The sequence below is a fragment of the Myxine glutinosa genome, chromosome 6 (assembly GCF_964187855.1).
Source record: "Myxine glutinosa chromosome 6, kmMyxGlut1.1, whole genome shotgun sequence".
Taxonomy (NCBI): Eukaryota; Metazoa; Chordata; class Myxini; order Myxiniformes; family Myxinidae; genus Myxine; species Myxine glutinosa.
This window is the reverse complement of record NC_136266.1, coordinates 147,806,359-147,831,136: the sequence shown is the minus strand read 5'-3', so window position 1 is coordinate 147,831,136 and position 24,778 is coordinate 147,806,359. Positions and strand designations below refer to the sequence as shown.

The window sequence follows — 24,778 nt, the reverse complement described above, 5'->3', positions numbered from 1 at the left end:
AGTACCTCTGAATAAGGGGGGCTTATTAGTGCCAGAGGACTGGGGGATTGAGGATCGATAGGCCCGGTGGGAGAGGGTGGCATCCCTGCCACCTTTCCCATGTGTGGGGGGCAAAGGAGCACTAGATTATGGGGTGTATGGCAGTGAAAACTAGCCCGGGTGGGTTAGGTTATATTGATAGGGATCTAGAGAAGATGACCTTAGGTAACGTTAAGATTAGTTAGTGACTGATACCTGTAGTGGGGACGCAGGTAGATTAGTATGGATGATAATGACGAGGGAGCGCAATAGTTTAAAGGGACGACTGGGAAGCGCAAGTTTCAGAAGGGAGTAGTTAGCTGAGATGATGCCGTGTGTGTGAGAATTGAACAGGTGAGATTGCACAGGTGTGCAACTGGACAGGTGTGTGGAGCCGTGTATGAGTAGTGAGTGTGTGGATCAGCGCGAATGCGCTTGGGGAGAGAAGGGTGCAGGTGGCACCAGGTGTGAGAGCACAGGTGTGCAGGTACAGGTGTGTGGAGAGAGTTGGAGCGAGTGGTACGGAGTGGTGTGCATGGTGCGAAGGTGTGGATGGGGGAAGAGTGGACCCCTTTCACGAGCACCCGGGGCGGGTAGTGTAAGTGTTAGGTAGAGGGTGCAGGTAAATTGTGGTTGGATATTGGCATTTGTGGTGCGGTTGCAGAATGGTGTTGTGAATGGGTGCATTAGTGTTGTGGAAATGGCTGGGCGTGTAGCCTGTTAGTGTGTGTAGTTGGTTGGGCACTCCACCACTGTGAGGATGTCGGCCAGGTGAGGCCGCAGGTGGGCTCTGGGAGCCGGTAGTTGTGAGTGGGTGCCTGAGGATCCCGGGTGTGGATCGGGCAGCCCAGTGCCAGAGAGGGCACGGAGTGGGGAGAGCGCCAGAGGGCCTTCCCCAGGTAGATAGGTTAGGGTGAGGAGCTAGGTAAGCTCGGGTGGCAACTGCAGTGGTGGAGGTGTGCAGGTGGGTAGACCCGCTGGGAGAGGTACACGTCGCAGCCCAGAAATTGTGCGAGGGCACCGGGAGATGAATCGGGGGGAGTGAGACCCCAAATTGAAGAGCACCACAGTTTGGCCAATGGGAATTGGTTTTTAGAACCCATAGTGTAAGAGGGCCAATGGTTTGGCCGGAGAAAGACCCCGGGTAGTGTAAAGTTGTTAAAGTCATTTAGGAGATAGTTAGGATTGATGAACCTGTCGCACCATACGCAGCCACCTACCTGTGGTGATGATGATGACTCCACACCTGTGTTTTCTTTGTTTTGTTGCAGGAGATGAATCGCTGTGTGGATTTGTGAGACGCATCACGACGTGGATGAGACATTGGGGTGATTCCATCTCTCCCTCCCTAGGAGGGACTGATGATGAATTGGTGATGGCAGATTTTGATGTGCAGTTGGAGATGGCAAATTTTGATGAGAGTTGAAAATGGCAAATTTGATTGGTTAGGAGGGAGAGAAGACGAATTTGGTTTATGGGAGGAACGGGGAAGACAGTAGGGATGTTTGTTGATTTGTAAAGTAGATGTTTATGGGTAGTGTTGTGTTTTGTGGATACAGTAAGGGGTAAGGGAGGGGCCATGTAGGTTACCTGGTGGGGGGGGGGGCGTACGATAGGAACGTACCTGTCTCACCTGGTTCCCATGTGCCCCCAGTGTGCATCACCTTACATTGCGTGCACTTTTGCGCCCTTACCACCTTACTCACTTGTCTGCTTCTTTTGTCTCCCACCTCCGAGGATCTGGCTTTGGGGTAGAGAGAGAGGAGAGAGAGGTGCTGGCTGCGCAGTTGTGGGCCTGCACTTTCGCTGTTTGCTGCCGGGATCGATACACCATATGGACCGCAATGTTTGTGGCCACCCACAATGGACCGCAGTTCGTTTGCGGCCAAGCACCACCCGGGGATGGACCTATGGGTCAACGTGGCACCTATGCCATAAAGGTGAACCACTGTTAATTAACACCACTGAAGGCCACACGAAGAGCAAGAGACACCTGCAGGGTTAGGGGTTGTCGCATTTATTTTTAATCATTGAACAATGGTGACTGCACCGATTGGTGGTGGGGTGGTGCTTTTGATGCTGGGAAAGGGTGCTCTGCACGTTATTAAAGGCCGTCGGCCACAGAGCACTCGTGGGTTGGTGTATCGATGTTGGCAAGCGCGCTCTCTCTATGCATAACATCTGCATGTGTTCCTCCAAAAACAGGTCCTGGATCGTAGTGTAAATAGCAGCGTAGGCTTGTAAATAATGCTCCCTACCGGCTGTATGTTTAGTTTGAGAATTCTTTCCGGATTCGGTTATCCTGTGGGTGTGTTTCTGTGAGGAGAAGGGTGCAACGTCGCAGGGGGACATATTTACTCATTTGTGAATATCTGTAAAACTGTCGCACTCAGGGTAGAGTTAATAGTAGAGGGAACTACATTGCGTGCCACACTAAAGTAGGTAAAAATTTATCGGGTCGGGACGCCCCGAGGGTAGAGAAGGGTGCAATGTTGCGAATATGGAATTTGGCCTCCATATCCGCTTGTAAATATTCCCCTATTTTCTCCAATACTCCCCAACTTTCCCCAATCCCCCATTCCCTAGTCCCATTGCATGTAAATAACAATCAGTAGAGCCGACCTTCCCCTTATTCCCCCATTAAATGTCGTGCCCAGGTCCACCGCACCACACGTAGCCAACTTTCGGACATCTTCCTAGTTATTCTTAATCTATGTCAGTTAAGGCCTCGTTTCCATTAATTATGACTCTTCGTTGCACCAGAATGTGATTATATGGCATCAGTAGTGAGTTTAGGACCTTTCCCATACCTCCTCCCATCTTCTTCCCCAAACAACAACAATAACAACAACTACAACAACAATTACAACAACAACAGAGGAGATGGCGGCGGAGCGGGGGAGGATGCGTCCTCACACCGGCTCGGTTACCCGCCATGACCATACGCTCCACGGCGTTACCCCGAAGGGGCTGGCTGTCAGCTCCTCGTCAGGGGCGGAGCCAGTAACCCCCCCACGCACCCAATGAGAAGCAACGTGCCGATTCCACGAGGCGGAGCTAACGAGCCGAGGGCGTGTCACTCCCCGCCGGATATACGCGGCCCCGCGCCGGATGTGACGTGAGATGCGCCTCAGCTTGGAGACTGGAGAGAGAAGCCACCGCCACCCCCAGCGCGACGATACCTCCCCGCATCTCTGGACCGGACCGAGTCGATTCTGCCTTGAGCCAAGAGTGCACCTTGAGCCATCGCGACCTGCCTTTCCTTTTCATCAACCCCCGTGTGAGTCAGCATTTTGTCCCGTGTGTCTGTCGTCTGTCCGGGGTTAATATAAGAGTGTGTCTAAGTGCCTGTCTTCCTGTAATGTACCTCTAGCCCCTGTAATCTAACCTTTTTCCGTACGAATATACTTGAGAATCGAAACGTTGGTGTCGTATTGTGTGATTGTAATCCAGCCGGGTGTCTTCTTTTTCTTATTGAGCCAGCGTGGCGCGGCTTCGTCAACGTCGAGTATAATCGGGTAATTTGTGCGGACACGACGGCCATTCCGCTCGGCCCACCTTAACATCAAAGTCGTGTCTGTAACAATACCTTTGCTCCTGGACACTGGTGCCAAGGTGTCTCTCCTGAATTTTGAAAAGTGCAGACAATATTTTTCCGACATGACTCTGCAACGGTCCTCCACTACCCTCACTGGTTACGGACATGGCAAAATTGACGTAATGGGCACATTACAGCTGTCGGTACATTATGGTGCCCAGTCTCTTTCTAAGTTTACATTCTACATTACAAAAAATGGTGCTAATTTAATGGGCCTCGAGCTGTTTGCTTCTCTTGGGATTTTCCTTGACGGATTGTAGTGGCCCGGCCATATTGCAAGTGTCCTCCTCCTCCTGGCGGCAACGATGGCCTGCACGCTTTGATGGTTTGGGCGCCCTCTCTGCATTTGTTCACCATCACAAAGTAAATCCTGCTGTGGCTCCGGTCATTCAACATTCCCCTTGCCTTGTGGGACTAGGTAGCAACTGAACTGAATGTCCTCTTGGAGACTGGCATAATAGAGCCTATCAATGCATCCCCCTGGATTTCCAACCTTGTTATAGCAAAGAAAAAGTCCGGGGGACTTAGAGTTTGTGTCGACTTGAGTGCAGTGAACAAAGTAATTATTCCTGACAAATATCCACTTCCAACAGCTGAAGAGCTTACTACCTGCTTCTACGGCTATACGGTCTTTAGTTAGTTGGACTTACGCCAAGGTTATCTCCAAGTTCCCCTTGCTTCAGACAGCAGGGACCTGAAGGCTTAGGTGACTCATCCCGGAGTTATTCCTTACACCGGATGCCATTTGGCTTATTCTCCACACCCAGCTGTTTTCAAAAGATTATGTCATCCATCTTCGCCGGCATCCCGGGCGTGTCCTTGTACTTAATGACATAGTAGTGCATGGTCCGAACACCTCAGTACATGATGAATGCTTGGTCCAAGTGCTCCAGAAACTTGCTCAGCACAACTTAACACTGAATGACTCCAAATGTGTTTTAGTGGTACCCGAAATAGAGTTTTTGGGATTTAGGCTGTCATCTCACGGAATTTCTCCTCTCCAGTCCAATGTGGAAGCGATTCACCGCATACCTGAGCCTCAGTCTGCTTCTCAGCTGGCCTCCTTCCACGGCATGGCAGCCTACTACATCCGGTTCTTGCCACAGTACTCAGTCATCACTGCACCATTACATCAGCTTCTTATGAAGGAAGCCTCCTGGAATTGGACCCCAGCCTGTCAAGCAGCCATACACAGGTTGAAAACTTAGCTGACTACAGCCCAGCTTCTAGCTCATTTTGACATCAACAGTGCCACGTTGGTCACCTGTGATGCTTTGGACATGGCGTTGAGGGCTGTTTTGTCCTCGGTGCAGGATGGCATGCAGAAACCCACAGATTTTGCGTACAGTGCATTGAGTCCCACGGAGCAAAAATATTCTGTGGGAGAGAGAGAAAGGCATTGGCCTGCGTATGGGCATGCGAATGTTGGCATCTGCACCTGTATGACCGGCCCTTTACTCTCAGAACAGATCACCAGGCACTCACGGCATTGATGTCCACATCAGGCATGGGACACAAGCCACTTCGATTGTACAGGTGATCTGACCGACTCCAGCAGTACAATTTCCAGCTTCGGTTGACCCCTTGGCCTCACAATACCGTGGCGGACCACTTATCCAGATCAGTTATGGATGCTCACACTTGTTCTGAACCAGAAGACACAGAACAGGATCGAATACAACTCTTGCATGGACCCCTACACGATGTGATGTCCCTTCTGGCGATCCAGCGGGTATCTAAGGAGGGCTTTCTTCTCGGTACCCTGCGTTCCTACATTACAGGGGGATGGCCGGCCAGAGTAGCAGACAAGCTGATACCGTTTTCCAGGGTGAAAGACGAGCTATCCTGTTGGAACGACTTTTGTGTGGCGCGAGGAAACCACATGGTGGTGCCAAGCATGCTGCATGCATGGGTGTTGAGTGTGGCTCAGGAGAGTCACTTGGGCGTGGTCAAGGTCAAGCAACGTTGCCGTGACCTGGTGTGGTGGCCCCGGCATTGACCATGTCATTGAGACATTGGTAAAGGATTGTACGGCTTGTTTGGTCAGTGGACAAGCTGGACAGCCCGTATCGCCTCCATTGCAGCCAGTTCCCTGGCCGTCTCCTCCCTGGGAACACCTACAATTAGACATTTGTGGAGAAATTTGGGTTGTCCCTCACCATCAACGCTATCTGGTGGTCGCATACCATTTACATTCCAAGTGGGTTGAGGTTGTTCCCGTGGGATCAGTTACCTCCCAGAACATTATCCACATGCTGGACACACTGATAACTCATTGGGGGGTGCCACAGGTCATTACCACGGATAATAGCGCACAGTTCATTACCTCCGCCCCCAAAGGTGGATGGAGGTTATGTTTTCACCACTGTCTGTCTGTCTGTTTATTTGTCCGTTTGTTTGTGAACAAGCTATATCTCAAAAAGTTGTGGACGGATTTGGACGAAATTTGGCAGAGATGTCGCGTATGTGACACGGACGAAATTATTAGATTTTGGTGAAGATCCGCATTCGAATCCGGCTACTAGAAATTTTAAGTGATTCTTCACCATTGGGAGATATCGGGCAAAAACGATACATATCAGGTTATCTGAAAAAGTTGTGGACAGATTTGGTCGAATGTTGGGTGAGAGTTTGGGTGTGTGACAAGGAATAATTGATTCAATTTTGATGAAGATCTGAATATGGATTCGGATATGAGAATTATTTAATTTTTTAAGTGATTCTTCACCATTGGGAGATCAGGCTAAAACCAACATAGAGCAGGATATCTCAGAAGGTTGTGGACAGATTTGGTCGAAACTTGGTTGAGAGGTTGGGTGTGTGACAAGGAAGAATCAATTCAATTTTGGTGAAGATCCGGATCCGGATCAAGCTGGAAGAATTTTTAAAATGATTCTTCACCATTGGGAGATGGGGCCAAAACGATACAAAGTAGGACATCTCAAAGTTGTGGACGGATGATTTTAATTAAATATGATTCTGAACTGTATTGTGATTTGTCTGGTCGACTCGAGGATACAAAAGGTAAACTGTTCACCTGGCGGAGGTATGCTCTCCACTGAGTACTGTTCAAGTTTCAGCTGAGTTTACCACGTATCTTTGCGTCAATGGAATGAAACGTATCCGCAAAATTAAATTATCAAAATGAAATGAAAGATGGAAACACGCACACGGAAAGTGGCGGCCCCTGTGACCCAGCCTTTGATGACCGAGCCAGCTGGGAGTTGGTACGTGCCCCACCAATACAGGTGATACGGCTGATATAGAAGAAGGGCTTGAACCTGTGGGGGCACTGCAGCGGCCTCAAAGAACCCCCCAGCACCCCAGCCGTTTTCAAGATTTTGTGACGTCATTCCACACCTGAACTTGGTGGGAGAGGGGAGAAAATGTTGTGTTCATTTTTCCGTGCTTGATAATTTCCGAGTTTGTGGTTGTTGTTGGTGATTTGCCGGATGTTTAGGGATTGCTGGGAAGGGATGATGATGGAGACGGAACTCACGGAAGGGGCTTGTGGGAGAGATGAGAGGGACGCCATCTTGACGGTGTCGGAGATATGCTGATGGGTCCGTGAGTGCCTGGTGAGGTGAGTGCCCGATCATACAGGTACAGATGCCAACGTTCCCCCTCCCTCTCCCTGCTCAAGTTGAGCTATGTTTCGCTTTTCATCACCGACAGTTTGGTTGCATCATCATCCGCGGCGCAGAAGTTCTGATTTAAAAACCCGCATCGTCCGCCGAACTCACGGGTTATTTCATCAACTGATGAACTTTCTTTTGTCATTCATTGCACAATATATTAATTATCATGTGCATTTGCGAAACAATATCGATAAGTATGTATTAACATTCGCCATTACACAATTTTAATGTGATTATTGTTGTATTTGTAAACATTAAACATTTTACTAATATCAACTTCACTCCTTAATTTTACAAAAGTCCCGTGTCGTCAAATATCAGGAAAAACGTTTTTTTTTTAAATTGAGTAATCACGTGACAATGCTTTCTCTCCTCGACATGGAGCATTCTCTTTTCGCTGTGTCCATCACCACTCACAAGGTGATGTGTTTTGTCCGCAAAGTGACACCCTCCCTCCGTCTCATTGAGAAACATGATGGACCATGATCGGTCTCGCGTTGTCTCTCATATCTCATGATCTCAGGTTATATTGATTGCATGACGTCATTGAATTTGGGGAGTCCTGGGCACGTGTCCATATGCACTTTCGTTAATCCACCATTGCGGACAAAGCAGCGCACGTGGTTTCACCCCTCACCCGGAAGCTGTCTCTGCTTCTTCTCCTTTATCTTCTCTTTTATTTTCAAACTGCAATGCGGCAACGGCACACAAATTGCTGATGTGAATAACAATCTTCTTACAAAGGGGGAAAAAAACTATGTACGTAAACAGGAAGTAATCAATAACAAAGAAGAACTTCTGGGGGATCTTTGAAAACCTCGGACTGCAACTGGCGAAGGTTCATGTGAGTGGGGTCGGGTCTGAGGTGGGGAGGTTTGTTCGGAGATTCTCATTTTACTAGTACCCGACTGCAAAGCCGCAATGAGCCGGCGAAGCCAAAGCCTCTTGCCACTATTTTACCCATCACTATGGCATCAGTAGGTTAGGTAGTTGGTAGTAGGTAGGTGTAGACTGTAGTAGGTACCGCACCTGGTAAGACTTGGTAAAAGAGAAGAGCAGACAGTCCTCCCCAATACCTACATACAATAAATGTCACAAGAAGCTTAAGGAAGTAACTATACGATGTGCTGGCTTTGGGCCTCTTTTAAGAAATTTTAACTGGGCTTAACATACGTTTTCACAGTATGTGTGTAGTCTTCTAACTTCAGTCGCTGTCAGGGCTGGTTCTCTCCGGGCACTGCGGCTTCCTCCACCAGAAGAAGTTAGCTTGCAGTGATTAATTCGGTGAATTCCGTCTCAACTTCGGATATTTCCGGCCATGAAAAACTATCCGTATTTCTAAACTAGATTTCTAAACTAGAGATCTCGCGAGATCTCGGAGACGGTGGGAGGGATTTTCGAAGCTCCACACGGTCTCCACGTTTTTCGAAGTTAAGTCTGTTCACAATTGTATTTTGTCGAATCTGTATTTATCTTTCGGTGTGTGAAGTTATTGTGTGCAACTTTGGTTGTTTCTCGGTGTTTATCTTTCATAAATTGATCGTCTGTTTGCCGTGTCGTGTCTTGAGGCCTTGTACAGTGTGCACTGTACAACCTTGAGGCTTTGTTTTTCTCTCAGCGGTCCGTCGTTTGTGATCCACTAACTTTCGTTCTCTGTATTCCCAGTCTTTTCACCCATAGCCTACTTCCTTGTGTAAATCTCAACTCAAAAAACAAAAAAAAACAAAAAACAAACAAACATTTCCTTCTCTGTTCTCATTCGTTTATTCATTCTTATTCGTTCGTTCGTTCTTCGACCACGTGTTTCTCCCCCATTTCCCCAGATAGTTTTCACTCATTAACCTTCAATGTTTACACTTTCCCCTCAAGTTATGTATTCCGTCATATTTTATAACACCTTTTTCTTCTTCTTCTTTAAAAGGCTGCTTTCGACTTGCTCACCAAATCAATTCATCCCAAAAAAAATATCCATCTCCTATAGTGCCTTTTTTCTACATTCCCTAAACTCTCCTGCACTCCATCCTCCATCCAGCGTCCTTAAACGTATTTTTAACTCGAAGGTCACAAGAAACTCATTTTGCAATAAATGTTCGTTTCCCATAAATCGTACACTTTCAAAAATCCAATCTCACCCCTCCCCTCCAAATCTTCCCCATAACCCCTCCCCTCCAAATCTTCCCCATCACCCCTCCCCTCCAAATCTTCCCCATCACCCATCCCTTTCAAATCTCCCCCCTTGCCCCCTCCCTCCTAAACTACCCCCTCACCCCTCCCCGCCAAGACGCCCCCTCGCCCCTCCCCTCCTAGACTCCTGCCTCACCCCTCCCCTCCAAATCTCCCCCATATCCCATCCCTTTCAAATCCCTCCCCTTGTCCCTTCCCTCCCAAACTTCCCCCTCACCCCTCCCCTTCAAATCTCCCCACCCTCATTGCTTCTCAATTTCCCCCCTCTCACTCCCCCTCCTCAAAGCGTCCTCCCCGCTTCTTCCCCCTTCAAACTCTCACCTCCATCTCCCCCAACCTTCTGCCTCGCTCTTCCCCCTCCTCAAATAACACCTCATTGTGGCTCACCCAATCACCATCAAACCTTTTGTCCGCCCCATCCTTCCCTTTCTCCGAGCTATTCTGAAATCTCTGACACACCTTCAACAGCTCTCCCTATCTCTTCCACCTCTTCCACATCTTACCCTACCCCTCCTCCCCCCTGTTCTGTATCTGATGCTCCCCCTTCCTCTTCATTAACGGTATGGACCTCAAACATCCGGGGCCTTCGTTCAAACTTAACTGATCTCTCCATACAGGTTGCTTCTGTCAAACCAGACGTGATCTGCTTAACAGAAACTTTCCTCCTTTATGATGTCTCTGATTCCATAGTATCTCTCCCGGGCTACTCCCTCCTCCGGTATGATAGACCTGAGCCTCGTCCTGGAGGCGGGGTTGCTATCTTTATCAAAAACTCTCTTCCTCACTCGCCCTGCACTGCACTCTCTCCACCTCACCCCCAGGAATACCTCTGGCTACGGCTTCCCCTTCGCTCCCACCTCTTGTTCATATGTGTGTTGTACCGTCCACCAAACAGTGATGACTCCATCTACATCTCGCTGTCTGATGATATGGACCAACTTCTATCTACTCATCCCAACTCTCTCTTCCTCATATGTGGTGATTTCAACTGTCATCATGCCAGTTGGCTGGGTGTGGGTACCTCTCTCACCAGCCATGGCTCCTCAGCAAAGGACTTCTGCGACTCACTGGGCCTGACACAATCTGTCAATTTCCCGACCCGGATCTCAGTCAACGGAACATCTTCTCTTCTGGACTTGGTTATGACTAACTTCCCTGAAAATGTCTGCTGCTCTTCTTCTGCTCCGATCGGATCATCTGATCATGTCCTTGTTAAAGTGGACATCTCTCTGACCATCCTCAGGGAGCCTGCTCAGCGTCGACGTGTCTGGCATTTCACTCAGGCCAACTGGCACGGTCTTCAAGCAGCCATCAATCATCTGGACTGGTCTCCCATCTCTACCACCTCTGACATCAACTCATCCTGGGAATTCTTCCAAAGTAAATTGCTCTCTCTCATGCACAGATTTATCCCATCTCGTCTTCAGTTGTCATACCCTTCCTCCCGTCCATGGTACACGGAATCTTGTGGTGAGGTTGTTTGTTGCCCAGAAACAACTTGCCTTCGTCTCCTGGAAAGCAAATCCAACGGAAGGAAATCTCATTTCCTTTCACAAAGCCCGAAACAAGTGTGTGTCCACCCTCAGGAGAGCCAAGAAACAATATCTCTCCGTTCTCAAGACCGAACTCTCTTATCTGTCTCCCTCTTCCAAATCCTGGTGGCGTCTGGTCAAATCCGTTTCTGGTGTTTGTTCCCCCTCCATCCCCTCCCTTACCTCAAACGGCTACACAGCTGACTCCGCACGTGAAAAAGCTGAATGCCTCAACTCTGTGTTTGCCTCTAAATCTTGTGTCCCAAACCCATCCCTCTCTGTACCCACCATACCCAGTCGTACCCTGCTGCTCCTGGACTCCGTGTCCTTTCCTCCTGACAAGGTCGAAAAGTTTCTGTCAACCCTCGACTCTGATTCTGCAACTGGACCCGACGGCATCAGCCCACGGGTCCTAAAATCCTGCTCTGCTGCTCTATCTCACCCTCTCTCTGTTCTCTTCACCCTCTCTTTTGCTCAAGGTCAACTGCCATCTGCTTGGAAATCAGCCAACATCACCGCTTTGCACAAAAAAGGTGCAAAAACAGATCCTAGCAACTACAGACCAATCAGCCTTCTCCCAATTATCAGCAAAGTCATGGAATCCATTATTGCTTCGGATATGAAATCTTTCCTCTTCTCCAATGGCTTGATCTCTGATCATCAATTTGGTTTCAGACCAGGTCACTCTACTCTGGACATGCTGCTTCTGCTGTCTCAACAATGGATGGAGGTCCTCAATGCCAAACAGGAAATTAGAGCTGTCTCCCTCGACATATCACGTGCCTTCGACACGGTCTGGCACCCCGCTCTGCTCACCAAACTCTCCTCCTTTGGTATCCATGGAAATCTCCACGCATGGCTGGCGGACTTCCTCTCTAGTCGTCGTCAACGTGTGGCCCTGAATGGGTTTCTCTCATCTCCTCTTCCTGTTCAGGCTGGAGTTCCCCAAGGCAGTGTTCTGGGCCCCGTGCTTTTTCTGGTCTTCATCAATGATCTCTCTGACTCTCTCGAAAATCCTCTCTATCTCTTTGCTGATGACTCCACTCTCTGCCGCTCCATTCCTCTTCCCTCAGATCGGCAGTCTGCTGCCTCCTCACTCTCTGAAGACCTGGACAAAATCACAGACTGGTCAAACAAGTGGAACATGTCTTTCAATCCTGACAAATCTCACACTCTTACTATGTCTCTCCGAAAAGATCGACTGGACAACCCTCCCATCTACTTTCTCAACAATCCTCTCCAAGAAGTTCTGTCGCTCAAGATTTTGGGTCTCACTATCTGCCATGATCTTTCTTGGGAAAACCACATTTCCAAGCTGGCCTCCAAAGCCAGTCGCCGACTGGGCATCCTCCGTCGTGCGAAGTCCTTCCTCGGCACACCTGAGCTCCTCACCACATACAAGGCTTTCATCCGCAGCTCAATGGAATACTGTTCTCCCCTATGGGCCGGTGCTCCTGCCTCACACCTAGCTCGGCTTCAGGCTGTTGAAACCAAAGCTTTCAGAATTATTGGAATCTCCCGCGATGAAGCTATCTCTGAGGGCCTTTCACTCACTCACCGCAGGCAGGTAGGTGGTCTTTCTGTCTTCTACCGACTCCTCTCCGGCCTTGCACCCCCAGCTCTCTCTGTGCTCTGTCCCCCAAATATTCCTACAGGTCGCACAAGATCTGCCAGCAACCCTCTGATGGTTAAACTGCCGAAATCTCGGCTCTCCGCTCACCTTCACTCTTTCATTCCTCTTTTCTCCCGCCTCTGGAACAAACTCCCTCACTCCCTTCAATCCCACTCCTCCCTCCTGGTCTTTAAAACAGCTGTTCACCACCATTCCCCCATCCAAAACCTTGATCTTTTCTACCCCCGCTAATTCACCCCAGATCCACCTTGTTTGAAATTCCAACTTCTTTCCTGGAAGTCCTGGCAGTGTCCATATGTTTTATACCTCTCCCACCGCCCCCTTCCCATGCCCCCCCCCCCCCCAAAGCCCTCGCCCTCTCTCAGATCTCTCCATGTCTCCATGTCTCTCGGTCCCTGCTCTCAAATGTTGTGTTTGTGTCCTTCCCCCTCTCTCCCCATCTTGTCTACCGCTCCCGATGTTATATGTTTTATGTGTCGGTTTGTCTTTCTGTGTGATTAATGTTCGCTCTTTCACGAGCCTCGATCTTGTATACAAAAAAAAAAAAAAAAAAAAAAAAAAAAAAACTAAATATGTAAACCGCTTATACCATATTTCTGGCCTTGAAAAACTATCCCATACGGCCGCGAGATTTCTAAAAAATAATTCTTCGTCAATGTTAGAATATTTGACGCCGTTTTCAGCGTCCAAAACGCGTAATAGGCTTTAAAAAAATATTTTTTCAAATGCTCGAATCTCATTGGTTCTGGTGTTTGATGACGATTTTCGTTGAAGACAACGAGGTTGGTCTTCACGTATTTTAATTACTAATTAGAGGTTCATCAGATTGTGAATCAAAGAACGACGGGTGAAACAAACTCCTATTGAACTCTTTTGCAATTGTTTTATGCAAACTTCCGCATCCGGTGGATGGCGGCCTCCATTGAGTGATTTCATTTTAGAAATATTTTTGCAAATGCTCGACTCTCATTGGGTCCGGTGTTTGGTGACGCGTTTCGTTGAAGATAACCAGGCCCGTGCGGGCCGATGTTGGTCTTAAAGTATTTTAATAATACATTGGAGGTGCATAAGATTGTGAATCAAACAATGACGGGTGAAAGAAACTCCTAATGAACGTTTTAAATTTGTTATGCATACTTCCGCATCCGCAAGATGGCGGCCTCCACTGCGCTTCGGAATTCTCGAGCCAAGGCATAATCAGGTTTTCAACATAATACGTACGCGTTCATTGACAACACCGGCTTCGCCGGCTACTAGTACCGACTGCAAAGCCGCAATGAGCCGGCGAAGCCAAAGCCTCTTGCCACTATTTTACCCATCACGATGGCATCATGTCCATCTGCCGCCCCAGGCTGTGTTTATCTCTGCAGCGCCAGTTTCTGTTTATCCTCTGCCGCGCCGGTCTGTGTCTGTCTCTGCCCGCGCCGGTCTGTGTTTGTGTCTGTCTCTTCCGCACCGGTCTGTGTCTGTCTCTGCCACTCCAGTCTGTGTCCGTCTGTCCTCTTTCCGCGCCTGTCTGTGTCTGTCTCTGCCGCACCGTCTGTGTCTGTCTCTGCCGCGCCTGTCTGTGTCTGTCTCTGCCCGCTCCGGTCTGTGTCTGTCTCTGCCGTGCCGGTCTGTGTCTGTCTCTGCCGTGCCGGTCTGTGTCTGTGTCTGTGTCTGTGTCTGTCTCTGCCGTGCCGGTCTGTGTCTGTCTGCCGCGCCGGTCTGTGTTTGTGTCTTCCACACCGGTCTGTGTCTGTGTTTGTCTCTGCCGCGCCGGTCTGTGAATGTCTCTGCCGTGCCGGTCTGTGTCTGTGTCTGTCTCTGCCACACCGGTCTGTGTCTGTGTCTGTCTCTGCCGCGCCGGTCTGTGTCTGTCTGCCGCAACGGTCTGTGTTTGTGTCTTCCACACCGGTCTGTGTGTGTTTGTCCTCTGCCACGCCGGTCTGTGAATGTCCTCTGCCGCGCCGGTCTGTGTCTGTGTCTGTCTCTGCCGCACCGGTCTGTGTCTGTCTCTGTGTCTGTCTCTGCCATGCCGGTCTGTGTCTGTGTCTGTCTGTCTCTGCCCGCGCCGGTCTGTGTCTATCCCTCTGCCACGCCGGTCTGTGTCTGTCTCTGCAGCACCCGTCTGTGTACGTCTCTGTTGTGCTGATCTCTGTCTGTGTCTGTCTCTGTCGTGCCGGTCTGTGACTGTCTCTGCCATGCTGTGCCAGTCTGTGTCTGTCTCTGTGTCTGTCTCTGCCATGCCGGTCTGTGTCTGTGTCTGTCTCTCCTCTGCCACACCGGTCTGTGTCTGTCTCTGCCGCGCCGGTCTGTGTCTGTCTCTGCCGTGCCGGTCTATGTCTGTCTCTGCCGTGCAGGTCTCTCTGCCACGCCGGTCTATGTCTGTCTCTGCCGCGCCGGTCTGTGTCTGTCTCTGCCGCGCCGGTCTGTGTCTGTCTGCCGCACCGGTCTGTCTCTGTCTCTGCCGCACAGGTCTGTGTCTGTCTCTGCCGCGCCGGTCTGTGTCTGTCTGCCGCGCCGGTCTGTGTCTGTCTCTGCCATGCCTGTCTGTGTCTGTCTCTGCCGCGCCGGTCTGTGTCTGCCTCTGCCGCGCCGCGCCGGTCTGTGTCTGCCTCTGCCGCGCCGGTCTGTGTCTGTGTCTGTCTCTGCCGCCGCCCCCGGTCTGTGTTTGTGTCTTCCGCGCTGGTCTGTCTCTGTCTCTGCCGCTCCGGTCTGTGTCTGTCTCTGCCGCGCCGGTCTGTGTCTGTCTCTGTCGTGACGGTCTGTCTCTATCTCTGCCGCGCCGGTCTGTCTCTTTCTCTTTCTCTGCCGCGCCGGTCTGTGTCTGTCTCTGCCGCTCCACTCTGTGTCCGTCTGTCTCTTCTGCGCCGGTCTGTGTCTGTCTCTGCCGCGCCGGTCTGTGTTTGTGTCTTCCGCACTGGTCTGTCTCTGTCTCTGCCGCTCCGGTCTGTGTCTGTCTCTGCCGCTCCGGTCTGTGTCTGCCTCTGCCGCGCCGGTCTGTGTCTGTCTCTGTCGTGCCGGTCTGTCTCTATCTCTGCCGCGCCGGTCTGTCTCTTTCTCTTTCTCTGCCGCGCCGGTCTGTCTCTTTCTCTTTCTCTGACGCGCCGTCTGTGTCTGTCTCTGCCGCGCCGGGCTGTGTCTGTCTCTGCCGCGCCGGTCTGTGTCTGTCTCTGCCGCGCCGGTCTGTGTCTGTCTCTGCCGCGCCGGTCTGTGTCTGTCTCTGCCGCGCCGTCTTTGTCTGTCTCTGCCATGCCGGTCTGTGTCTGTCTCTGCCGCGCCGGTCTGTGTCTGTCTCTGCCGCGCCGGTCTGTGTCTGTCTCTGCCGCGCCGGTCTGTGTCTGTCTCTGCCGCGCCGGTCTGTGTTTGTCTCTGCCGCGCCCGTCTGTGTTTGTGTCTTCCACGCTGGTCTGTGTCTGTGTCTGTCTTTGCCACACCGGTCTGTGTCTGTGTCTGTCTCTGCCGCACCGGTCTATGTTTGTGTCTGTCTCTGTGTCTGTCTCTGCCACACCGGTCTGTGTCTGTGTCTGTCTCTGCCACGCCGGTCTGTGTCTGTCTCTGCCGCGCCGGTCTGTGTCTGTCTCTGCCGCGCCGGTCTGTGTTTGTCTCTGCCGCGCCGGTCGGTGTTTGTCTCTGCCGCGCCGGTCGGTGTTTGTCTCTGCCGCGCCGGTCGGTGTTTGTCTCTGCCGCGCCGGTCGGTGTTTGTCTCTGCCGCGCCGGTCTGTGTTTGTCTCTGCCGCGCCGGTCTGTGTTTGTCTCTGCCGCGCCGGTCTGTGTCTGTCTCTGCCGCGCGGTCTGTGTCTGTCTCTGCCGCGCCGGTCTGTGTCTGTCTCTGCCGCGCCGGTCTATGTCTGTCTCTGCCGCGCCGGTCTGTGTTTGTCTCTGCCGCGCCGGTCTGTGTCTGTCTCTGCCGCGCCGGTCTGTGTTTGTCTCTGCCGCGCCGGTCTGTGTCTGTCTCTGCCGCGCCGGTCTGTGTCTGTCTCTGCCGCGCCGGTCTGTGTCTGTCTCTGCCGCGCCGGTCTGTGTCTGTCTCTGCCGCGCCGGTCTGTGTCTGTCTCTGCCGCGCCGGTCTGTGTCTGTCTCTGCCGCGCCGGTCTGTGTCTGTGTCTGTCTCTGCCGCGCCGGTCTGTGTCTGTCTCTGCCGCGCCGGTCTGTGTTTGTCTCTGCAGCACCCGTCTGTGTCTGTGTCTGTCCTCTGCCGCACCGGTCTGTGTACGTCTCTGTTGTGCTGATCTCTGTCTGTGTCTGTCTCTGTCGTGCCGGTCTGTGACTGTCTCTGCCGTGCCGGACTATGTCTGTCTCTGCCGTGCAGGTCTGTGTCTGTCTCTGCCGTGCAGGTCTGTGTCTGTCTCTGCCGTGCAGGTCTGTGTCTGTCTCTGCCGTGCAGGTCTGTGTCTGTCTCTGCCGCGCCGGTCTGTGTCTGTCTCTGCCGCGCCGGTCTGTGTCTGTCTCTGCCGCGCCGGTCTGTGTCTGTCTCTGCCGCGCCGGTCTGTGTCTGTCTCTGCCGCGCCGGTCTGTGTCTGTCTCTGCCGCGCCGGTCTGTGTCTGTCTCTGCCGCGCCGGTCTGTGTCTGTCTCTGCCGCGCCGGTCTGTGTCTGTCTCTGCCGCGCCGGTCTGTGGCTGTCTCTGCCGCGCCGGTCTGTGTCTGTCTCTGCCGCGCCGTTCTGTGTCTGTCTCTGCTGCGCCGGTCTGTGTCTGTCTCTGCCGCGCCGGTCTGTGTCTGTGTCTGCCTCTGCCGTGCCGGTCTGTGTCTGTGTCTGTCTCTGCCGTGCCGGTCTGTGTCTGTCTCTGCCGCGCCGGTCTGTGTCTTTCTCTGCCGCGCCGGTCTGTGTCTGTCTCTGCCGTGCCGGTCTTTGTCTGTCTTTGCCGCGCCGGTCTGTGTCTGTGTCTGTGTCTGTCTCTGCCGTGCCGGTCTATTTTTGTCTCTGCCGTGCGGTCTTTTTTTGTCTATGCCGTGCCGGTCGATGTCTGTGTCTGTCTCTGCCGTGCAGGTCTGTGTCTGTGTCTGTGTTTGTGTCTGTCTCTGCCGTGCCGGTCTGTGCCTGTGTGTCTTTCTGCCGTGCAGGTCTGTGTCTATGTTTGTGTCTGTGTCTGTCTCTGCCGTGCCGGTCTGTGTCTGTCTCTGCCATGCCGGTCTGTGTCTGTCTCTGCCACGTCTGTCTGTGTCTGTCTCTGCCGCACCGGTCTGTGTCTGTCTCTGCCACACCCGTCTGTGTCTGTCTCTGTCGTGCCGGTCTGTGTACGTCTCTGTTGTGCTGATCTGTGTCTGTCTCTGCCGCACCGGTCTGTGTCTGTCTCTGCCACACCGGTCTGTGTCTGTCTCTGCCACACCGGTCTGTGTCTGTCTCTGCCACACCGGTCTGTGTCTGCTGTCTCTGTCTCTGTCGTGCCGGTCTGTGTCTGTGTCTGTTTCTGTTTCTGCTCTGCCGTGCCGGTCTTTTTTTGTCTCTGCCGTGCCGGTCTGTGTATGTCTCTGCCGCGCGGTCTGTGTCTGTGTCTGTGTCTGTCTCTGCCGTGCCAGTCTGTGTCTGTGTCTGTGTATGTCTCTGTCGAGCCTGTCTGTGTCTGTCTCTGCCGTGCCCGTCTGTGTCTGTGTCTGTCTCTGCCACGCCGGTCTGTGTCTGTGTCTGTCTCTGCCGTGCCCGTCTGTGTCTGTCTCTGCCACGCCGGTCTGTGTTTGTCGCTGCCGGTCTGTGTCTGTCTCTGCCACGCCGGTCTGTGTCTGTGTCTGTCTCTGCCACGCCGGTCTGTGTCTGTCTCTGCCGTGCCGGTCTGTGTCTGTGTCTGTCTCTGCCACGCCGGTCTGTGTCTGTCTCTGCCGCGCCGGTCTGTGTCTGTCTCTGCCGCGCCGGTCTGTGTCTGTCTCTGCCGCGCCGGTCTGTGTCCTGTCTCTGCCGCGCCGGTCTGTGTCTGTCTCTGCCGCGCCGGTCTGTGTCTGTCTCTGCCGCGCCGGTCTGTGTCTGTCTCTGCCGCGCCGGTCTGTGTCTGTCTCTGCCGCGCCGGTCTGTGTCTGTCTCTGCCGCGCCGGTCTGTGTCTGTCTCTGCCGCGCCGGTCCTGTGTCTGTCTCTGCCGCGCCGGTCTGTGGTCTGTCTCTGCCGCGCCGGTCTGTGTCTGTCTCTGCCGCGCCGGTCTGTGTCTGTCTCTGCCGCGCCGGTCTGTGTCTGTCTCTGCCGCGCCGGTCTGTGTCTGTCTCTGCCGCGCCGGTCTGTGTCTGTCTCTGCCTCGCCGGTCTGTGTCTGTGTCTGTCTCTGCCTCGCCGGTCTGTGTCTGTGTCTGTCCTCTGCCTCGCCGGTCTGTGTCTGTGTCTGTGTCTGTGTCTGTCTCTGCCACGCCGGTCTGTGTCTGTGTCTGTCTCTGCCACGCCGGTCTGTGTCTGTGTCTGTCTCTGCCGTGCCGGTCCGTGTCTGTGTCTGTGTCTGTGTCTGCCGTGCCGGTCTGTGTCTGTGTCTGTCTCTGCCGCGGCGGTCTGTGTCTGTGTCTGTCTCTGCCGCGCAGGTCTGTGTGTATCTCTGCCACGCCTATCTGTCTGTGTCTCCATGTCTGTCTCTGCCCACCGGTCTTTGTCTGTCTCCAACGCCACCAAGTGTACAACACTTTGCCGTCTGTGTATCCGTGTCCCATCCAAGCACAAACCTCGTTTCTGAGATGACAGGATTATGCGTGTTGAACCTGAAAACTTTAACCTCCGTAAAGTGGAGACTCCTTGGTACATGTGTGTGAGACAATTGCAGTGAGAGGAAAATAATAAACAGGTTTAATTTGTCCGTGTGTATTAAACAAGAGGAACAACTCTGACCCTGAACGCGACATGATGCCTGATATCGTGCACGTAAATTACACCAACACATCAACTTCAAACGAGGAGAGCATCCATGTGGTACTCAGGTCTTTAAAGACAGATTTTTAGTCACAAATACCTGTAACTAAATAAGTTTACCGTTTAGCTCTGTACGTGATCAAATAATTGGATAAGATGATAACTCACAACACATTCCAAACTGAGTCAAGAAAATAACATGTGTAACTTTTCTGTGATTAACATAAGCATTGTATCCCTGGCAGGTCATCGGTGAAATGGAGAGCTTCTTGGAATGGCTCCAATCAAAAGGCCTGAGAGCAGAAACAGCCCAAGCAGTGATCGAAGAGCTCGGAATTGATAATCAGAAGGTTATTCGAGCTTGTACCGAGTCGGATCCATTGCGGGACGAGCTCCTCGCTCTCTCCAAAGATAAATTACAATTTGCAATGTACGCTGACTTCTGGAAATTTATGAATTCTTTTTCAAAGTCTCAAGATGTCAAGATTGCGGGATCCTCTCTTTTGGGAAGTATTTTCGTCAACTTGGAGAATGTGATTCGGGAACATTCCAGTTTCTGTGAAAAGATTTTTGGATCCCAAAATGTGCATCTGGAAAATCTTCCTGCTTTCTCTGGGATCGAGTTCAGTGACGTCTGCAGCCTCCGCTCTCAGGATGATGGATTCAGACCCGCGTCGGGTACGTGACTTTTTAAAAACAACATTGCATGTCAACAAATATCTTGATCTTCTGCCATTGTTTTTTTTTCATATTCTTATAACTTGTGTCATCTCTTTTGATGCAGTTTTGTGTTGTCTAATATGAATCGAATTTGATGTATGGTGTAGTGAAATTATACTGAAGGTGAACCCGGGAGTGCTCGCTCATCCCACTAAAGGGGTGTCTATAAGATCCGGGAGAACCGCGGCGCAAGGACACTCCAGCGACACTTACTGTGACATATAGTCCTGTAGTTTTACAGGATGTTACCACAGATCTAAATGATATTAAACCTACCCAAGGTACAAGTCGTGTCTGTGGTTGATTTTCACGACATATGGTACAAGGTCAATTTTTCGCTCACCTGGAACATATTTCCTGGTAGCTTATGGGATGGCGCGTCATCAATCCGTCCTTAAACACTTGCAACTTCTTCTCTGAAACTGCTGATGGGATTGTGACCAACAACAAACAACAGGCATTTTAAGATTTAAGGCCATTTTCCCTGCTAGAGCGGGGGTTAGCCTTGCGGTCCCCATGACAATGTTCTCCATTTTGCCCTATTTTCTGCATCTCCCCTTGTTAACCCCCTTGCTCGCATTTCTTCTTCGACCATCTTTAGCCAAGTCTTTCTCGGTCTTCCCCGTCCTCTACTTCCTTCTACATTCATTTCCATCACTCTTTTCAACCAGTCACTTTCATCCTTCCTCAACACATGACCAAACCATCTCAAACTGTTTCTCTTCACAGCATCCATCACAGGCTCTATTCCCATCATCTTTGGCAATTCATCATTTGTCTTCCTCTCTCTCAACGATACTCCACACATCCACCGAACCATTCGCATTTCCACCCTTTCCAGCCTTCGTTGCTGCTCTACGTTCATTACCCATGTCTCACTCCCATAAATCATAACACTTCTCACACATGCAGCACACCTTTCCCTTCAGCTTCAATGACACTCCCCTCCTCGTCAGCACGCCACTCAGTTCCCGAAACTTCTTCCATGCACGTCTCACTCGAGCAATTGTTGCCGAGTCTGATCCACCTTCTCCATTCAGCATGTCTCCAAGGTAACAAAATGTTTTCACACCTTCCAGCTTCACGCCATCTCCAAGATCCAACTCAACATTTCCTCCATCTGCAACTCCCTCTGTGCACACCTTACACTTGAATGTAGCTGCCACACTGGTTAATGACCCTCTCACACCACTACATTTTTGATGAACCCACTCAGCGCACATTGTACATTGAACATTGACCTTCAGACCTTTTGTCTCCATACATTCCTTCCACTTGTTCATCTTCTCCTTCAGTCCATCCATACTTTCTGCAATCAACACCAGATCATCTGCATACAACAACTCCCACGGTAAACCCTCCTTTACGTTCTGAGCCAGCACCTCCATCACAGCTACAAATAGTACTGGACTTAGTACCGACCCCTGATGCACTCCCACCTTCACCTCAAACTCACCACTGTTCCCGTCCTTCGTCCTTACAGCTGTGCACGCTCTTTGTACATTGCCATCACAAGTTTGATCAACCATTCCTCCACTCCTAACTTCCTCAATGCCCATGTCACTACTTCACGTGGAACCCCATAGAATGCTTTCTCCAGATCAACAAACCCAAGAAACAACTTCTTCCTCTTCTCCATATACTTCTCCTGCAACTGCCTCACAATAAAAAGTGTGTCTGTCGTTCCTCTTCCTGGCATAAATCCAAACTGCATTTCGTCGATCTTCACTTTCTTCCTTATCCTCCTCTCCAACACCCTTTCCAATACCTTCATTCCATGCTCCAATAACTTTATCGCTCGATACGAGCCACAGTCCAGAGGGTGACCTTTCCCCTTGTATGGAGGGACGAGGGTACTTAGTTCCTAATCCACTGGAATGCGGCCTTCTTTCACCACCAGATTTCTGTCATTCTCTTCACACCCCAACTTCCCGCTGCCTTCAACATATCTCCCACAACTCCCGTCGGCCCTCCCGCTTTTCTACCCTTAATTGCTTTTATCACTTCCTCATCTTCCATCTCAGTTATCTTCTCTGCCGGTCCTAAAACTGGGTTACTCTCTTTGTTGCCGTCGCATTCATTCTCTGCATTCAACAGTATTTCCATATATCTCTTCCATCTTCCTTTAATTCCATCTGGGTCCACAACGATTTCTCCCACTTCATCCTTCAAGCAACTCACCCCCATCACATCACACCTCTCTTTCTCTATCTGCTTTGCAATCCTGAATACCGCTCTATGACCCTCTTCCAAATCCAAGCATTCTCCCAACATTTTCCTACATGCCTCCTGCGCCTTTGCTACCTCTTTCTTTGCAGCCTTCTTGGCTGCCTTATAACTTTCATGCTCAGCCTTTTCTGCCCCCGTATCCTTCGCCTCTGCCATCCCTTGAACTTCTTCCTCTTCTCGTCAATCTTCTTTCCAACTTCATCATCCCACCACCATGTTTCCGAGTGCCTCGGTGGTCTTTTTGTCCATCCACATGCCTCACCAACGGTTCCCAACAGATTATCTTTCATTGACATCCAACCACTTTCAAGCTCAACCACATCATCCTCTACCCTACTCAGCCTCTCTTTTAATGCCTCCCTTACTGTCACCTCTTTCAACCTCCACACCTTCATTCTCGATTGGTACTTCACCCGCTGAGCTCTCCTCGCACCTTTCACCCTTATGCCGCAGACAACCAAGTGGTGCTGTGAAACAGCCTCCTCCCCCGGGATCACCTTTGTGTCCCGGAGGTGCCCCCTATCTCGCCTACGCACCATCAGGTAGTCAACGGTTGTCGTTGACCCACCTGACGTGTATGTAACAAGCTTATTATCCCCTTTCTGGAACTGAGTATTACAAATCAGCTCCATCAGCAAACTCCAACATCCTTTCACCTTCTCCATTTCTCACACCAAATCCATAACCCCCATGAACTCCCTCAAAACCGTCCATACTCCTTCCCACATGTCCATTTAGGTCTCCTCCTACCACAACAACTTCCTCATCTTTCACGTTTTCCATCAGCTTCTCTATAGCACACCAGAACTTGTCCTTCTCTTCATCGCTCCGACCAACCTGAGGAGCATATCACGAGATGATGTTCACCAAGAGCTTTCCAATCATCATTTTCACCATCATCAACCTTTCACTCACTCTAGTCACACTCACCACACTGTCTACAAACTCGTCAGAAAACAGGACACCAACACCATTCACGCTCTCCGGGCACCCTTGCCACACAAACTTGTATTTCTGTCCCTGCCTACCCTTCACCATTCTCACACCACTTCCCTTCCATCTCATCTCCTGCACACAACATATGTCCACTCTTCGTCTGACCAATACTTCCACCACTTCTCCTGATCTCCCTGTCATTGTCCCTTCATTCCATGTGCCAAATCTCAGAAACCGATCTCCACGTCGGGCATCAGACGTTTCGTCGTCATAAATGGAATGATTTCCACCCTTGCTTCGATCGGGTTCCCCACCTTGAGTTTTGACGAGAGGGAGTGGGGTCCCCCACGGGGTACTTCGGGCTGTACCTTGCCCATATGTAGTCGTAATTGTCATGGTTCTCTTTTTGAGGCAATGTTTTTATGGCCGGATGCCCTTCCTGACGCCAACCCTTTGTGACCAAACTTGGCGAAATTTATATTTTGTGTGTTGGAACTCAAGTTTGTTCACGGCATAAGAAATATCGAGATCTTGGGGGGGTTGCGGGGGGCAGGGAGGGTCTACCGGGGGGTGAAATTGGGTCCAGGTTTGCACACGCTCCCTGCCCCCCAAAGTACAACTGCATGCACGATTTTGATGACATTTGACCACAGCCTTCATCACCCATGATGTACCAAAGTTTGCCCACGGCATAAAAAAGTTTGAGGTCAGCAGGGGAAATGGGGGGGGGGGGGCGGGGGGTGGGGAGGGCGTATTTCATAAAAGTTATGATCTCCTAAAATGGTTGTTTGCTCTTTCTATCTGAAACACGTTCAACTGCTCCATGTTTAACGGTGCATATAAGTTATCTGCATGCAGGAAGTAGTTTGTTACCTCTCTTTATCCATTCAAGGCTTATCCTTGTCATCCCACACTTTTTGAAAAATATGAAGACACATCATCATCATCACATTGTAATCAGCTCCGTCCGTCTGTGTCATGCTGTCTCCTCCTGAACGTTTGTGTAAAAATTCACAAACTTAGTTGTTAGGATCACCACATGGCAATAAGGTGCAAGAGCAGAATAATTTTGACCCTGCCCCCTGGGTGCATCACCAAAAATGGAATACCAACAGGTAGAATACCAAAAAATGGAATGAGAGGCACATTTTTACACTTTTTTTTTTTATGTAACTGTTGTGGCCGTCGCCGATAAAGACCGGTCTTGGACGGATTGCTGATTGAGCTTTACGCTCCGAGGCATTCAGTGAAAATAAAGCGGAGAATGCGCGCGTGGGGGAGAGGGAAGAGTTTACCTTCCCGGGTCCCACTGGACGTCCTCGAACCTGCAATAATTCAACCGACACGGATTGAAAATGCACAAAAATACCGGCTTTATTACCCTGCGCTCGCGAAGTGAAAGGCAGGGTTAAGCATTCGGGTCCGTGCGTACGCACGTATGTGTCTACATTTTAAAGATTCATTTTCTTGGCAACCGTTGGTCCGATTGA

At 50.9% G+C, this 24,778-nt stretch overlaps 2 protein-coding genes across 3 annotated transcripts in view; both read left to right on the top strand.

Moving 5' to 3' along the window:
* The first annotated feature begins 1,637 nt into the window (after nucleotides 1-1,637).
* LOC137429473 (uncharacterized) overlaps nucleotides 1,638-24,778 on the top strand; it is a 483,513-nt gene continuing 460,372 nt past the window's right edge. Inside the window, exon 1 of the mRNA XM_078780686.1 lies at nucleotides 1,638-1,958. Coding sequence (XP_078636812.1) covers nucleotides 1,863-1,958 — 96 coding nt within the window. The 5' untranslated portion in view covers nucleotides 1,638-1,862. The remainder of the gene's footprint in view (nucleotides 1,959-24,778) is intronic.
* Nucleotides 7,078-24,778, top strand: part of LOC137428871 (uncharacterized) — a 38,967-nt gene continuing 21,266 nt past the window's right edge. For both annotated transcript variants that reach the window (XR_013623887.1, XM_078780706.1), the window contains exons 1-2: nucleotides 7,078-7,199; nucleotides 19,649-20,081. Coding sequence is in view for 1 of the 2 variants with exons in the window: in XM_078780706.1 (XP_078636832.1) it covers nucleotides 19,661-20,081 (421 nt within the window). In the remaining variant the exon portion in view is untranslated. The remainder of the gene's footprint in view (nucleotides 7,200-19,648; nucleotides 20,082-24,778) is intronic.